This window comes from Sebastes fasciatus, chromosome 4 (genome assembly GCF_043250625.1).
Source record: "Sebastes fasciatus isolate fSebFas1 chromosome 4, fSebFas1.pri, whole genome shotgun sequence".
Lineage (NCBI taxonomy): Eukaryota > Metazoa > Chordata > Actinopteri > Perciformes > Sebastidae > Sebastes > Sebastes fasciatus.
The window spans coordinates 7,067,904-7,085,349 of record NC_133798.1 but is presented as its reverse complement, the minus strand read 5'-3'; the positions used below and the strand labels follow the sequence as shown (position 1 = coordinate 7,085,349).

The following is a 17,446-nucleotide window of genomic DNA, read 5'->3' as shown; positions in this document are numbered from 1 at the left end:
GTGATGTCCTATACGACAGAAAAGTACTCTAATTACTCGTCATAGAATATCTCTGGAACGCTGTGTCGAGGCTTGAAGCTGCTTCGTCAACTGTAGCTTTCTAATGAGGGGTCGGGTGCAATCGTATATCCCTTTCAGATGGTTAGTCGTCCAGCTTGGAACAACAGTGTTTTTTTTCAGAGACTTCATGAAACGAATAAATCCAACAATGAAAGTCTTCTGTGAGTATTTAGCCAAAGCTTACATATGGTAAGATTTAGCCCCTTGATGCAGTGGGTCGAGTCTGTTAATGAAACAGAGACTGTGCCATAGACATAATACATAGACGCCGCATTGGACGCTTCAGCCTGTTGCGGCGATACGTCAACGTGGGCGCCATATTGGACCGGGCAAGACTGGCCTGTGTAACCCGATACAAGTGAACGGGGGAGCTGCATTTTTCTCTCTATCGATTTCAATGAGTCGTTATTATATAATATATATATAAAACGGTTTATGATCTACGTGGAGTAGAAAAATAAAGATTTGTCTCCAGTTACTTAGAATCTGGATAGTTAAGCTATAATCGCTGCTAGACTCTCAGCAGACGAGTGTGTACGTAGGCTGACATGAACTGAATTACTGACGTGATAGAAAATAATTCATTCATCAGAAGGAAAAACTTACAAAAAAGATATAAATAAATATCATGATTGTGTCTTACAGTGTTGAGGTTCTACATAAATTATAACAAAAACAGACCAGGCGGACGAAAAATTGGGGGAAAATATGGATAAGGTGATTTGTAGATAATATAATATGTTTGTAGCCATGAACAGAAATATTTATGAAATATCACTTCAGGAATAATAGAAAATTGTATTTTAATATATTGAACTATTGAAAGATATGGTCATTTTGTAGTCAATGTGTATTTGTAGGCAGAAAAATGTGGATCAGGCTATAGTTATTGAGGAATTCATCATGTGTGGACCTACATAAGAAAGTATTAGGTCCACCTTGACTTAGTAGTTACTTTATATCATATTTATCTTTGTTTTAATCATTTATGTTTACCTCTCATCTCCTCTTTCCTTCACTTCCTTCCAATTCCCCTTCCCTACCCTTTTTTTCCTTTCTTTCCCCCCACCCCCCTTTTTATCCTAATTTCCCCTAGGGGATTAATAAAATGCCTTTCGTCTTCTTCTTCTTCTATTGATTAGTGTAACACAATATAGGTGTGCAACCTACTGCTGAATGCTGACAGGGACCCTGATGAAGACCTAGTGGGTCGCAACGCGTTGGTCATTTTAAACAATTATTACCATGTAAAATAAAGGCATTTTAATTTGGTTCAAACACTACGGTGTGCCTTTTTGAAGGAGACTTGCATTTTGTACTTCTTTGACTCCATATTCCACCCATGCAATGAGCCCTTCACAAGAATGAATAGGGAGCAATATGGCTTAGCCCTCAGACCGTGTGATTTAGCACTGAGCTGGGACTTAATTGCACTTGAATCGCAGGCGATGACACTTTCCAGAGTTGCAACTATATTTCTCTCTCTCTCTCTCTCTCTCTCTCTTTCTCTCTCTCTCTCTCTCTTTCTCTCTCTCTCTCTCTCTCTCTCTCTCTCTCTTTCTCTTTCTCTCTCTCTCTCTCTCTCTCTCTCTCTCTCTCTCTCTCTCTCTCTCTCTCTCTCTCTCTCTCTCTGTGACTATAGAGGCTTGTCAGCTCTGTCTAAAAATGAGTCATGATGCAGATATTTAAAGTCAGCTCAAAATGCTCTGAACTAATCTGCAGTTATCCCCCAATGTGCCCCACAAGACTGTACAGGAGTTCACTTACACTGGTGTTTCTTTCAGTGTATGCCATGGGCTCTGTCTATAGGTGTTCCACTGTTCAATAGTGATATGATATAAAAACAAATAGAATGGACAAAGGACATTTCAAAGAACTTAAAGGGACTCTCTGTAAGAATCAGAAATTGCTTGTTTAAAGTGGCACAGTGACACCTATATCACTATATATTTCGATAGCGTTACTCGGTGCTGAGTTAACCCCCATCGTCACTCCACTCAGCAGCATGGAAATAAGACACAGGAAGCCTCCGTTGGTCTGGAGGAGCTGCAGCGTTTATTTCTGCACAAACTACAACTTCCTCTGTACATTCACTGCTATTCTCAGAGCTAAACTAACTCTCTTCTGCTCCGCTGCTCGCTCGTTGTCTCACACACTCGCACCCACTCTCTCTCTCTCTCTCTTGCTTCACCACTCACTTCCCACGTACACACACACTCTACACACTGGCTCTGCTATTCTCCAAAATGACCTATGCCACTCCCACAACACTAGTTTTCCCCCGACGTCGGTCACATTCCTGTTTGTGCCTCTGTGGAGTTTGTGTTGGACTCTGAGTTGTGGTGGTCGTTTGTTGGCGTTAGCGAACTCCATTTCTAACCGAACGTTGGCTACGGCTAAGGCACTCGCGAATGTGCATGATGCCACATTGTTGGATTTTCCTGGAAAAATGGGCCTGGGTTCTCCCCATTAAAAGCAGTCTACAGGCTGATAGAGGAAACCTAGAAAGTCGTTGAAGGCCTCATCTTTTAGGTTACAACCTGTTCACACATTTGCAATAAAAAAAATATGTGTAAAAAGTTACATCTCTTTAATAAAGCAAAACAAGGAAAATGAAAACCTAACTATAAACAAAACAGAGCGGCACTCACTTCTAAATTCTGAGTTTGTCTAAAAGAAATTAAACCTACATGCATTGTAAAGAGGTACTCCAATCTTACCCGGTCCCTCTCCCAAAGAATGAAAAGTAAACTCACAAGAGTGAATAGTCTGACTCTCTATTAGACAAGGAAAATGGAGTGAGAGCAACAGTAAACACTTTGGGCTTTAAATCCAGATGTGGCTGGCAGGGATTGGGCAGCAGAGCAGCAGGTCCTGGAGAAACAGGGCATTCACTTTCATTTCACACAGACAAACAGTTTACTCCACTCCACAGTTCTGTCAGATATTTAGACTAGACTAGACTTAGACTCAGTTATTAGGGCCTGAGCTTCCCGACAACGTCGGGCAGCGACGGCCCTGTTGAAACTGTAGGAATTATTATTATTCGTAAAATGAATCGCATTTTTGAGTGCCTTAAGGTGCTTGAAAAGTTGTTAATCTTAACACACACAGACGCGGTGTAAAATGTATTATTTTAAGGGTCTTGGGCTTGGGGGTTGCAAAATGGCTCGCTAGCGCCCCCTACACTTTAGCCCCGCCCCCTCCAGAACTCATGAACGGTTTGTTGCAGCCTCTTGTAGAAGGCATCATTGCACTCAGCAGAGTTCTGGTTTCACTGTGTCTGGTCACGTCCACCGGCTTTCTGCCAGTACCCCCGGCGCGCGGGAAAGTGCGAGGGCCCGTTCATCGCTGCATGCAGTTTAAATTTGTGATTGTACTTTATCATTGTTTTATTCTAACTATTTTAATTTCCATTCTAATCTGAGTTTTATGAGCAAAATAGAGCTTAGTTGGTAATGAAATGATTCCCCTTACACTTATTTTCATCAAAAATTGTGGAAATGTGCTAAAATTAAAATTAAAAAATCATTCTTTTTAACACTATAGTGTGTGGAAGGTGCTGAACATGTCTTCATTCTGCATCAGAATGGACTTAGGATTTTCATATAAATACTTGTCCATTTTGCGGCTCTCTATGACTGATCACTACAACAAAACAGTGATTCAACCTGATGAAAGCTTTTACATCTATTCTAAACACACACACTGTCTGGTGGGTCTTTTCCTGGGAAGAATCCTCTGTCAAACAGGAAGTGATGTGTTTTCTGTTTCTGGCTTGTTTAGATTGAATAGAAGACGAGCTGGGTTTGAGCAGTGATGGCCACAATGACTGAAGAGGGAAAGAAGGATGAGTATGAAACCTTGACCTTTGAAATAGTGAGGCAAAAAAAAATACTTTCAAATAAAACACCCTTTCTAAATGTTGTATAGGTTGTAACTTAATGGCTTTAACCCTCTGAGACACGCAATAGACCCATTTTTGTCCTTTTTAGGGGGTACAGGGTTTTTTTACGGGGAGATAGCAGGTCAACAGTAGATGTCACATAGAAGTGGTGTACATCATCTGAAAGCTGGGAACCTGAAGATTAATTTGAGATGCAGCTCAGTTGTTCTAGTCATTAATCTGTAATAAAAAGTAATTAATTAATTAATCAATTTAAATAAATTGCAAAAGTGTATAAGAGCTTAGAACATGATCATAGGAGTATATGATGATCATTCCCATGCTCTATTATGTCTCATAAGTTGTTGCAGCAATTTCTGGGTTGATACCACTTGTTACACAGATTTGCTGCTAAATTTAACCATTTATACCACTGGAGAATTGATAAAAAATGATCAATAATCCCTCCAAAATACCACATTAAGACACCAAGACATTGAGGAACACCATAGAAAAAGCCATGCTGTGATTTTTCGATCAAATACTTTTGACATTTGGAGATTTTTGCAAGAATTGCATTTTTCTGCGATGTGTGGCGAGCACTTCTGTTGTGTAAATTGCTCAGAAACCCCCTTATTGTCAATCTAGCTAGGAAAGCCATCCATCCTCTGAATGCTCTAGGTCTGTAGTTTGTGGCTGTAAAGTTTCATGAGGCTGTGATTATACTAGAGGTCACCACAGGTCATTTTATACAGTGAGGTCAATGAAATGGCTCCTATGGGGACTAACATCATCACACATGAATACATTTGGGCTCCTTGTATCATTGAAGAGTCTCAGCTTTACAGTGATACCCAATTTATGTAATTCAAGACTGTTAAGGGACCCCAGTATGCAGAAAATTCAAACAAAACATTTTAGAATAGGAGACAATAACACATTTATACTGCATTCAATAAACTGCATGTGATTATCATAAAGTGGGCATGTCTGTAAAGGGGAGACCTGTAGGTACCCATAGAACCCATTTTCATTCACAGATCTTGAGGTCAGAGGTCAAGGGATCCCTTTGAAAATGCCAGTTTTTCCTCACCAATATTTTGCCTAACTTTAGATAGGCCTAATACTTATTCAGCCTCCTTCGCTGCAAGCTGGCATGGTTGGTACCATGTGTGTATAAACAAGTATGATCATGAGTTTATGAGAGACTTCCTTTAGAAGAAACAGATGTTTTTCTGAGTCGGTCTGATTAATAAACTCAGCATACTCTGAAGTTTCTCCCACCACATCCAGCGGGCTGTGTGCCCAGAGGATCAGCATCAAAATCACCTACACATCCCTGCTAGAGAGTTCAGACTGGTGCTAATGCTCGGTGCATGTTAAATATCTCTGACCGCAACCCATCAGCACAGTTTGTTTTCTCAGATAACAAATAAAACTCAGCGGATTTCCCTTTTGTCTGAGCTGCTTTCTCATGAGGATCTTTTACTGTTCAAACACTCCCAGAGACCATCAGATAACTAACATGTATTAATTCACTTTGCTTTTAGAAGACTTCGGAGGATGAAGAGCCAGTGGAGACAATTACAGTCCTTCATTTGTTAATGTGAAATGCGCCCAAATCCCAAAGAGACAAAGTGCCAAGCGTTCAGTTAAACTGATACTTCTCACTCCTTTTCTTTCCTCTCCTCCTTTCTTTCCCTTCAGAGGTTTTCATCGTGTTTTATTTACACATCTGACCAAAAGAATCCTATACACAGGAAATGCTTGTGATTGTGAGTTCCTCTCCTCAAATGTGGGGAAGTTTATTTATTTCAACAAACATTCCTGATTTGCACAGCTCCGGCCTCGCACAGTTGAGCTTTTTCAGACGACGTGTGTCTAAGATACAGGCCTATATTTAGACATGCTGCTCTGGGTTTGTAATGATGCTGTCAGCAGAGCCCTCTGATTCCATGCAGGTGTCATTCTGCAACAAGATGGAGCTCAGAGAGGCTCAGACCTTATACTAGATATGGACAGGACTAAAAAACAGAAGAGCATGTAGTTGGAGAGTTATTAATGGTGACTCTCTCACTTGACATTTAAACTGAATTGTGGGTGTTTTAGGACTCATGGTCCAGAGCATGTAATCAGGCAACCACGGGACTAGGGCTTCTTCAAACTTGACTGGTTTTGAGTGAAAAAGTTTATTCTTGACCTTGGGAACAGTTTGATGAAAAGGAGATCTGTATCTCATGGTCTACCTCAGTGGAGTTGGCTCAGCAATGAAATGCTATGCATGACAACTGAGTAAACTCCATATGCTGAGGAAAACCATAACATGTGGACAAACACTAATTCAAAACGAATAGGTGGACCTTGAGTTAAGATAGATTTTTTGTCCGACATTTTTCTGACATTTTTTTTTTACTTTTTTTCGGACATTTTTAGAACATTTGTCAGATATTTTTCAGAAAGTTTTTTGCCATTTTTTGGACATTTGCCAGACATTTGTCCGACATTTGTCCGATATTTATTCAATATTTTCCGATATTTGTTCAACATTTGTCCGATATTTGTTCAACATTTGTCCGATATTTGTTCAACATTTGCCAGACATTTGTCCGACATTTGTCCGATATTTATTCAATATTTTCCGATATTTGTTCAACATTTGTCCGATATTTGTTCAACATTTGTCTGATATTTGTCCGACATTTTTCCGATATTTATTCAATATTTGTCCGATATTTGTTCAACATTTGTCCGATATTTGTTCAACATTTGTCCGATATTTATTCAATATTTGTCCGATATTTGTTCAACATTTGTCCGATATTTGTTCAACATTTGTCCGATATTTATTCAATATTTGTCCGATATTTGTTCAACATTTGTCCGATATTTGTTCAACATTTGTCCGATATTTGTTCAATATTTGTCTGATATTTGTCCGACATTTTTCCGAAAATTTTCAGATTTTTTAAAAACTTTTTTTTGTACATTTGTCGGACATTTTTCAAAAAAAATGTCGACTTTCAATAGAATGAACTCATTCTATTAACCTGTGCTTTGTATTAGAATGATGACCTCAGTTATGATGCCTATGATATAGTTTGATTGATCACATGTTATTGATGAATTGATTGAAATCAAACCGGTTATTTACAGAAATGCCTGATCCTCATACTATACTATGTTAATATGTGTAGTATTTTACCCAGGTGTTTTTTTTTTGGTTGAATTGCTGAGTGATTGGAGGGTTATTCAGTTCACCTGTTACGCAGGGTGCCGGGACTGGCTCTTAAATGATAGTTGAGAGCAGCTTGGTGCATTCCCCTCTTGGCCAATCAGGGTGTGACGACGCCTTTCTGTAGGGCTTAAGAGAGGTGGAAAATTGCACACCCAGTGTCATTCTGATCTCTCCTTCACTACATGCAACATATGTTAACAGCCAAGCCAGAAACTCTGGTCTGTTTTAGGCCGTTTTGAGATTCTGTGTTCTGTTGTGTTTTGCTGACTGAGAGTGTTGACCACCCTAGTTGGGGAAACACAAAATAAATACCCTTCAATTAGGTTACCTGCACTAGGACGTTTAGGTGCTATTTGTGCAAGAATCTGGCTTGCCTCACGATAGCCTAACGCCTGCAGGCTTTATTTAGTTATTTTATTCATTCGTTGATTTTCACTAAAACCCTTTATACCCATTTCTATTGGTCTATTTAATTTGGGGAAACTTTAAAGGAGTGTAAAAGGAAAAATAAAAACTATATTTCAGTTTCCTTAATCGTTTTTTTTTATTGTAGAGGCATTTGTTCATTATTATAATTATCATTAAGGAGGCATTTTATTTTATATTTTTATGTGGATGGGAATTGGTTCTCAGTCTTATGCTTGATCAACTGAAGTCTGGGAGGGAATCAGTAGTGCCACAACATCATATACTAATATTATATTTCTATTTTGCTATATTAATACAGACAACACTAAGTATTATTCCTTAATCACAGTACATATTATTCTGGTGTAAACTGTTTACATAGACTTACTGTTATTAATCATACCATGTCACTTACCTTGTAACTTTGTCTTTAACCTTTTCCACTTCCCCTCTTTTTCATAGACCCATTTTTGTCTTTTTAGGGGAGTACAGGGGGTCTTTGGGGGGAGATAGCAGGTCAACAGTAGATGTCACAAGAAGTGGTGTACATCATCTGAAAGCTGGGAAGCTGAAGATTAATTTGAGATGCAGCAAGTTGTGTGTCAAGTTGTTCTCATAAATCCCAATTCTTTTTTAAAAAATCATTAATTAAAATCAATTTTGAAAGTGTATAAGGGCTAGGGACATGATGATATAAGTATATGATGATCATCCCCATGCTCATTTATGTTTCATAAGTTGTTGCTGCATTTTTTGGGTTGATACCATTTGTTACACAGACTTGGTGCCAAATTTAACCATTTTTTACCACTGGAGAATTGATAAAAAATTATCAATAATCCCTCCAAAATACCACATTAAGACATCAAGACCTTGAGGAACACCATAGAAAAAGCCATGCTGTGATTTGGGATCAAAAACTTTTGACATTTGGAGATTTCTGCAAGAATTGCGTTTTTTGGCGATCGGATGGCGAGCACTTCTGTTGTGTAAACTGCTCAGAAACTCCCTTATTGTCAATCTAGCTAGGAAAGCCATCCATCCTCTGAATGCTCTAGGTCTCTAGTTTGTGGCTGTAAAGTTTCATGAGGCTGTGATTATCCTAGAGGTCACCACAGGTCATGTTATACAGTGAGGGGTCTCACTACAATGACATGTCTCCTATGGGGACTAACATCATCACACATGAAAACAGTTGGGCTCATTTGATCCACAAGAGTCTCAGCTTTACAGTGATACACAATTTATGTGATTCAAGAGTGTTTAGGGACCCCAGTATGCAGAAATATTCAAATACTTCATTTTAGAATAGGAGACAATAACATATTTATACTGCATGAAAAAAACTGCATGTGATTATCATAAAGTGGGCATGTCTGTAAAGGGGAGACTCGTGGGTACCCATAGAACCCATTTTCATTCACATATCTGAAGGTCAGAGGTCCCTTTCAAATTGGCCATGCAAGTTCTTCCCTGCTAGTATGACATGGCTGGTACCGATGGATTCTTTAGGTTCTCTAGTTTCATATGATACCAGTATCTTCACTCTAGCTTTAAAACTGAGCCAGCTACAACCTCGGCTGTGGGCTTCAGTGACATCAAGGAGTAGAAGAGGTTAATTGCTCTTGTATAGTTCTTGTATAGTTCTTGTATAGTTCTTATACTAGTTGTATATACCTCATTTTTGATTTATTCTTTTTTTATTTTTAACTTCTCTAGGTATGTAATTATTTATGTCCTTATGCTGCTGTAGCTGCAACACCTGAATCTCTGGGGATCAATAAAAGCTTATCTTATCTTATTTTCACACAAAAATGTTATCATGTTCATTAATATATGTAAGTATCACCATTAGTAACACTAATATGAGGATGTAAATACAGTGAAGACCCTAATTTTCAGATGCTTTTCCGACACAAAAAGAGACACATCTGGGGGGAAACTGTGATTACTGAATGTTGTCACAAAATCAAAATGATTACAATAAAAATTACAACAAGTTTCCTGTTTCAGACTAAGTTGTCTGAGTAATTACTGGAGGAAGCCACAACACAGAAAACGGTAAGGGGGTGGAAAAAGTAGACTTTTTTCTTTTTCATAAATCATCGTGTGACCTCCTCAGAAGTGGTTTGACACTGCAGAGCTGCACATCAAAGAATGGACTCTGTTCAGTCAGTGACAGTTTAGACTAGAATGCGGTGCAGTTCTCCTTTACAGTAGGTTTATCGCGAGTCACAACTAGTGGTCCATATGTTGTTTGGAGTCAGTTAATGTCCTCGTCTTTGTTTCCTTGATGATGATTCTTACAATCAATTTGAAGCTGATACAACTACTGGCAAGAAAATAATGTTAACATCTGGGATTACTCCAGATGTCCAGTCACTTTGTATGAATAATATATTTTTTAATAAATCTAGGATGCAGGACGGTAAAACTGATCAACGCTCAGTCCTCGACAGTTGAATCCTCAATGAACATCATCAGTCTATTGCAGAACTATGTATGTTATCTGTTTCATTTTGTTATATATATATATAAATATATAAAAAAATTAAAAAAAATTTTAATCACAAAAAGGGAATTTTTTCAATTTTCCAACAGCATTTCTCACAATTTTGAATAAATCATGCTGTCATTTTACCAAACTAAACTTTATTTTGCACATGGAATTCATAGAGCAGGGGATGTAAAATAGCATTTGATTATATTGTTAAGTACTAAACTTTATTCTCATATTGTTCAAAGATACTGTAGCTACACAGGCCCAGTCATGACATTCACTGAATTGCTGAATAACATATCAGCCTTGAACATATTTACACTCATTCATCATCATGAATGAATGAAAAGAGAATTACTGTAAATATATGCACTTTCTCTAAATAGTCACATGACAATAACAACAATCCTTATATACTTTACCCTTTTTGTTGTATCAAGCATTAAATTGCGCAGCCATAGAGTTTTGGGGAGCAGCCACAAACAAAAAAACACTGACAATTACGCATGCGTAAAAATGAATGTAAAAGCCTTCGTGTTGCTCTTTGTCATTGTCTGAACATTACTGTAGATGATGAGGATGCCAGAGGTCCTGAAACAGTAACTGTTCTCATAGTAACTCATCATGCAAAGCTAGTTAACAGAGTTTACACTTTCATCCGTGTGAAATACATTCAATTGTACTCATTTAAAATGCAGCACTTTGTCTGGGTAGGAGAGTGACAGGTAGGAGCAGAATGGGAAACCCATCTGGTACAGGTGATGCGCTCGGGCACCGAGGACCACGGACGAGCTGAGCACGGGCCTCGTGCGCTCTGCGCATGTCTCCGCGGACATCCCGAGGACGCTGCTGCTGCTGCGCCTTTCGTCTTCACTTCTCGATAAGATGCTCTCGATGCTGAAACCTTTCGATTTATCCCTGCTCGGTACGTTTCCTTTCGGCCTGTCGTGCGCAAGTGCGGCCAAGTTTGTGTTTCCTGCGCAGCTGACGGCGCAGAGAGGACCTCTGTCCCTGAACGCGGACCTCCTCTCCTCCGGCTCCAGACGCAGAGACGCGCCTGGGTCCATCCACAGAGGAGCGTCTCTCGGAGCTGGACATGTCTCCGGCTGACTCCTCAGGGTGGAGGCAACACCGTCCTGGTTGGAGGAAACTTTAAGTCTCTGTATGGCGGGTGTTTGCGACTGTCCAGCGTGGTTAAACTCAACAAGAACCGCTTTGGTGTCCGGTTGCGTCTCCATCGTCTCCGTCTCTGCTGTCCCCGAGCCAGTCTGGTGTCTCAGAGAGGACTGAGGGTCCCTGGTTGTGCCAGGACCCTTACTGCGCTTGTGTCCTCCACCTTTAGAGTCCAGAGCCTCCTGCTGACTCTTCGCCTTCCTCTTCCTCCGTCGGTAGTTCCCGTTCTCAAACATGTCCAGACACTTGGTGTCCAGAGTCCAGTAGCTGCCTTTACCCGGCCGGCCCTTCTCTCTGGCCACTTTAATAAAGCACTCGTTGAGAGACAGGTTGTGTCTGATGCTGTTCTGCCAGCCCTGCTTGTTGTCGTGGTAAAAAGGAAACCGGTCCATGATGAACTGGTAGATGCCGCTGAGCGTCGCGCGCTGCTCCGGCGCGCTCTTGATGGCCATGGCGATGAGCGCGATGTAGCTGTAGGGCGGCTTCTGCGGAGGCTCGTGGCGGCTCGGCAGGAAGCTCAAAGCGGCAGCAGGAAGGACTCCTCCGGTGTCTCCTCCTCCGTACAGGTAGATGAGCGGCGGTCCGGGGAGGCCCAGAGCCGAGGAGGGCACTCCGAGACGGCCGTGGTAGAGAGCCATGACGCTGGGGAGGCTGCGGTGCGTCCCGGGGAAAGTCTCGCCTGCTCCCGGAGCTCCTCTCCGCCTCTGACTGACTCCACAGCCTCATGAGGGGCCCAGGAAATGTTAATAATTGTTGTACGTTTTGCTGTGTTATGTTGACTTTGCACTGGGAAATAAATTGTCCATCATAAACAGTCGGTGGTGTTCCCAGCCCACCCACATTAATTAAAATTTCATTGCTCTGAAACTCCCTCATGTTCAACAGCCAATGAGGTGCCGGCTTATTCCCTCATCTGTTTATAGAATTAGTCGCTTGATAAGTCTGCCCACCCAGGTCGAATCAAGCTGTGTTTATTTGGAAAAATTTCCGGGCACCCAATACATAAACGCACTGATGTGCTGTTTGAAATCTCACGTCCACCTCTGACGCTGAGAGTCGCTCACACAGAGAGAACAAGCAAACACTCTGGGAGTTGCTGTGGGGTTCGCTCAAATGAAAACAAAGTGTATAAAAGGGAAAATAACTTAAACAATGTCTTTTAACTCGTGTCAGGCCCACACCACACCACTTTATACTCAAAGATCTGAGGACACGGTCCATGATGGATGACTGACAAGATGTTATTACTGATACGACTACTACAGGTCTACAGCTGCTTTATATGCATGTCCTCAATATCCTTGTATAATTATTATTATTATCATAAGAAATGTTTGAAAAGTTAACAACATTTCACATTTCAGATTTTTTTCATTCATATTTGTATTCAATGATTCAGTTATATTTTCCATGAACTGTATCTCCCTCTTTAGAGATTTTCCTAAAAACAATCGAATTTGAAGGTATAAAAATGAAACTTAAACTAAAAAACTACTATTTGTCAGCATTTGTAGATTGTAAACTTTCCACATTCCCAGAAAACAATCCTAAGGACATGACCTCAGTGGATCCAGTTCTCTATCTGCTGATGAAAGCCTTAGAGATGTGGCTGACACATCTGACAGATGACAGTTTTGTTTTGTTTTTTTCTCTTGTAAAGCTAGTCTGGTAGAATTATAAATCTTTAGTTTATCTTTAGTTTAGGTCCAAGTACTATATATATATATATATATATGGTCACAGAGTTTAGAAGCTTCTAGCATATGTGTTTAGTTTTCATGCTTTATTTAACAGTAGATTCTCATGATGTGTATATTCTAGTTTTGAGGATAATTATCTATACCAGTGGATAAATCTAAGGGACCATGTGATGATTTCAATTTCAGCTGCACATTATACTTCCTTTTTGAGATTGACTCAAATCTATTCAAACCCATTCACACTACAAGTGAATAGGTTAATAGTTATCGCCATGACACTTCCCAGTTGAGTATTTATACTGAGACAATTCTTGTTTTGCATTACAAGTTTTCTGTAAATGTATGTTTAGATATGCAAATGAGGCATTATCTGCTAAATTTCCAGAACAGAAATTTGAACATTGGATAAAGCCATAGGTTCAAAATTCTTGTTTTATTTTGTTGACATATTAGAGTCAAATGTTTGTATAGAGGGGATTTTGAATATCTCTTTTTATCACTCATAAATCAAAAAGTACCAACAGCCATAAAAAAATCCATTTTATTTTTATGAATAAAATGTTCTATAAATCAGGTTATGAATGAAAACCTTCAGAATATAGGTAGGAATGGAACTGGAAAGCTGGATGTATGAAGTGAGAGTTCTGGCTCAGAGTCTGAGAAAAAGAAAAAAACTTTTGAGAAAACGACCTTTAACCTCTTAGTCCCCAGGGTGTTGGGAGGTGTGGTTCGCCTAGACAGACATACCCAAAATAAATCAAGAATAGCTCCACAACTACCAGGTCTATATGCATAAAAAAAAAAAAAATCTAGATTAGAGGGTGGATAACACCATTATAGCAAAGATGCCATGCACAGAGATGACACTGAATTCATTCAGCAACTCCTTGACTACAACTGTGCCAAAGCAGATATAAATAACACAAAGCACATAGATTCTACAAAGGTTTTAGTAAGGATAGGACCAGGAGGACTCTCCGTTTGACCACTTGGATACCCAAAGTGTGCCAAATGGGTTTTCTACTTCCTGAAAGGGAATCTGGCTCTAAAATCCTACTGATATCCACTACAGGAGGCTATGTGCACACAATGGAGCCTTTGGCCATGACATTTACCCTGTGAGTCATCACATTCTACCATTGTGCACAGTAGAAAATCAACAAAAAACAACTACATTGTATAATTTTGACTCCAAATGGAGTAGTTTTATTATAATAATGAAATATGATCAAGTAAAACTTAGATAATAACAAATAAGATCAATAACAATGTAAATAAGATAACAAAAAAGAATCCAAAGTCAAGTATGAACATTCAATATAAAAAAGTTCAAAAATATTATAAAGTAAAAATACAATTTCTCGTGCGTTGATTTTGTAACTAAAATATTGAAATCATTTCCAAACAAACATTTTTTGGACAAAATACACTTGGAGTGTTGTTTTCGTAGCGTTAAGGCCTCGTCTTTTAGAAAGAAACTATTCAGAAAAAAAGACCACCACAGCAACCCGGTACCGGGTCCGTTGGGTAAAAGAGGTTAAATATATGTATCGTAAAATTCCATACATTTTGCAAGACACTACAGTTGAAGAGGAAACCTTAAAGGTTGGGTAACACTGATTTATTCTCATGGATCTGTTCATGTACTTTATTTTGCTGCTGTGAGACTTTAGTTTCTCTGGCGGCTTCAGGGCCCTGGGTAACTGGTTCTGGGGAAAAAAGGTGGAGCAAAGATTGACAAGATTGTATTATTTGGTCATTGTTCTAAATAATTATAAGTAGGGGAATTTGAGAAAACAAAAAGCTAATATAATTGATAACAATTGATCACTCTGCAATAAATACAACAACACTGTGTAAAGCTTATCCTTAACACCACCCAGTTCAACAACTCACTATCATCATAAATCAATATAGGACAACAACAGTCAAACTGTGAATGACCAAAGCTGAACCTCCACAGTGACAAACATAAGACATCATAAAGGTCATATGAAAATGCTTTTCATTCAAAGTCCATCTGTTCTAATTATCAGTCATCAGAGGGGGTTTGGGGGCCTGGCTGGTCGACAGAATCAACATATTGTAGGATATGTATTCTAAATAATTCCCTTCCCTTCACAATTCTTGTTTTTGCACGCCATTATAAAAACAAAAATGACATCACACATAGAAAATACTGATTGATACACAAACCTAAGCGCCATATGGAACTGATGGTGACTGCTCATTGGATAACGTTGCATCAAATTGGACTAAATGTGCTTTAATTGTCCGCTGAGAAGCTGCAGGCAGATACTTATTGCCTTACAAGGACAACATGGACAGTATTATTTGTAGATGTGAGCATGATGCTTTATATTATGTATTTTCCTGTTTATAGGTCAAAGGAGGATTATAACAACTTTACAAGTGCGCACAGCTGGCTTACTGCTTACATTAGGGGTTTGGAGCTTTCAGTGGATAAACTCAGAAGTTGGTCTTTTTCTCTGTTTCTCTCTCAGCAGACGGTGATTCATTCGCAAATAAAAACTAAACTAACATGCAAGTATTAGACGTGCACAGCAAGCAGGCTTTGACATTTTCAAAGGGCAGCAGCTGGAAAGTTCTTTCCATGTATACTGCAGAAGGCACATTTTAGCATTGATATCAACGCAAGAGCATTTCTGTATCAGCCGTGCACTAGACATAGGAGCCTGTGACGTAAGCAGTTGAACTTGTTACCCACCTATCCCAGTGTTAATGCTATAGCCTCTAAGACACATAAACTCAGGTGAGCTGACATAATTGCAACTGTGTCCAACATTCAAGAGCATTAATTCACCAAACTCCATGCTATATGATCTTTGACACCATACAACTAACAAAACCTACTTGTGTACATCGTGATTAGCATTACATGATATCAGCCACACACTCATCCCCCCTCGGCACAACACAAAGCGCCTGGGTCAGTCCTTTATGCTGGTAGCCATCAGGCTCCACAACCAAGGCTGACCCCCATATGAGAACTATGAGGACTTTAAGAAGTTTAAACATGCACTATCTACCTTTAAACATGCACTATCTGCAACCATCTTGGACTCTAACCACTGGCGCACTTTACACTTACTTACACTATACATCCTATATACCACTTTATAGACTGCACACATGTACATATTACATTTATTTATTGACGGACTGCATACACTATGTTCACCCATTCACTCAGTATCTTTTATATCTCTATTATTGTTTTTATAATGTTTGTAAACCTTTACCTCTCCTGTGTTTCACTCTGTTTGCTGATGTTGCTGCTTTGACACCTGAATTTCCCTCCGGGGATTAATAAAGGTTCATATTATCTTATCTTATCTTATCTTATCATACCATAGCCTAATTAACAAAGCTTTCAGTTCAGGGGGGACTCTGACTAATGTTCCAAATATTTTTGCAATAGATTAACTGGACTACCATCTGTACAAAAGACCATTTTTTAAGGTCAACATAGGTTGACCGTACAGTTCTAACCAGTCAATCTCAACAAAGGCCAACATTTAAATTAGGCTCTACTGTTTCCCGCCCTTTTAATGCTGCAGTAGGCAGTATATTTTTGGCATCATTAGGCAAAAATTCCATAATAACCTTTCAGCATATTGTAATTCAAGTGTTCTGAGAGAAAACTAGACTTCTGCACCTCCTCGTGGCTCTGTTTTCAGACTTTACAAAACCAATCACAGGTCATTTCAGAGAGATAGCGTTCCTATTGGCTGTGCTCCGGCTGGTGGGCGGTGCTTGGTATTTCCTCAACTGATCTCAACATGGCTGCCGGGTCACAAACTGTCTTATTTTACAGCTAAACCGTGCACTACAAGATGTTTCTGAAAACATTTGAGGAGAGAAATAGGCATTACAGTAACAGAATATTGATTTATATTTGATTGATTGACCGTTTGATTAGACTTTGCGAGTGATTGACAGCTCTCAGAAGGGGGCAGCTGGAAAGTCCTTTCTCAGTGTATGCATGCTGGAAGTTTCCACATCACACTTGTGTAGGTTGCTTCCAATAGTCATGCTGACACGACATCATGCTCGTACGTTTAAGGTGAGCACAAACTTTCCCCCTTCAGTAGACGGATGTGTCAACTCTGCACATACATCATTCTGCACAGTGAAGCTCAAACATCCAGGGGAAGGAACAATAAGCAATATATATTTTGAGTAGAGGGGGAAGAATCACTAAGCCTCGTCTATAAAGTGTCAATGTGTGGCAATAAAGTTTATGCACTCAAACCATTTAACCACTGAGCCAATGACAACTTCTCCGTCCACTGGTATTTTCTGATGGCGTCACAATAGGCAACTTGCAATTATGAGAATAAATTGTGGGCAGAAATGCCAACTTAATCCATCGTACTATTACTTATTAAAATAGTTACTGTGTGTGAGTATTAGCAAAAGGCTGAATTAGTCTTCTGTATATATTAATGTTGTAAAAATGT

At 39.4% G+C, this 17,446-nt stretch overlaps 1 protein-coding gene across 1 annotated transcript; it reads right to left on the bottom strand.

Moving 5' to 3' along the window:
- Window positions 1-10,224: 10,224 nt before the first annotated feature.
- foxl1 (forkhead box L1) lies at window positions 10,225-13,211 on the bottom strand. The gene has a single exon (XM_074631722.1). The coding sequence runs from the start codon at window positions 11,898-11,900 to the stop codon at window positions 10,773-10,775; it is 1,128 nt and encodes a 375-aa protein (XP_074487823.1). The 5' UTR covers window positions 11,901-13,211; the 3' UTR covers window positions 10,225-10,772.
- Between the last annotated feature and the right edge of the window lie 4,235 nt (window positions 13,212-17,446).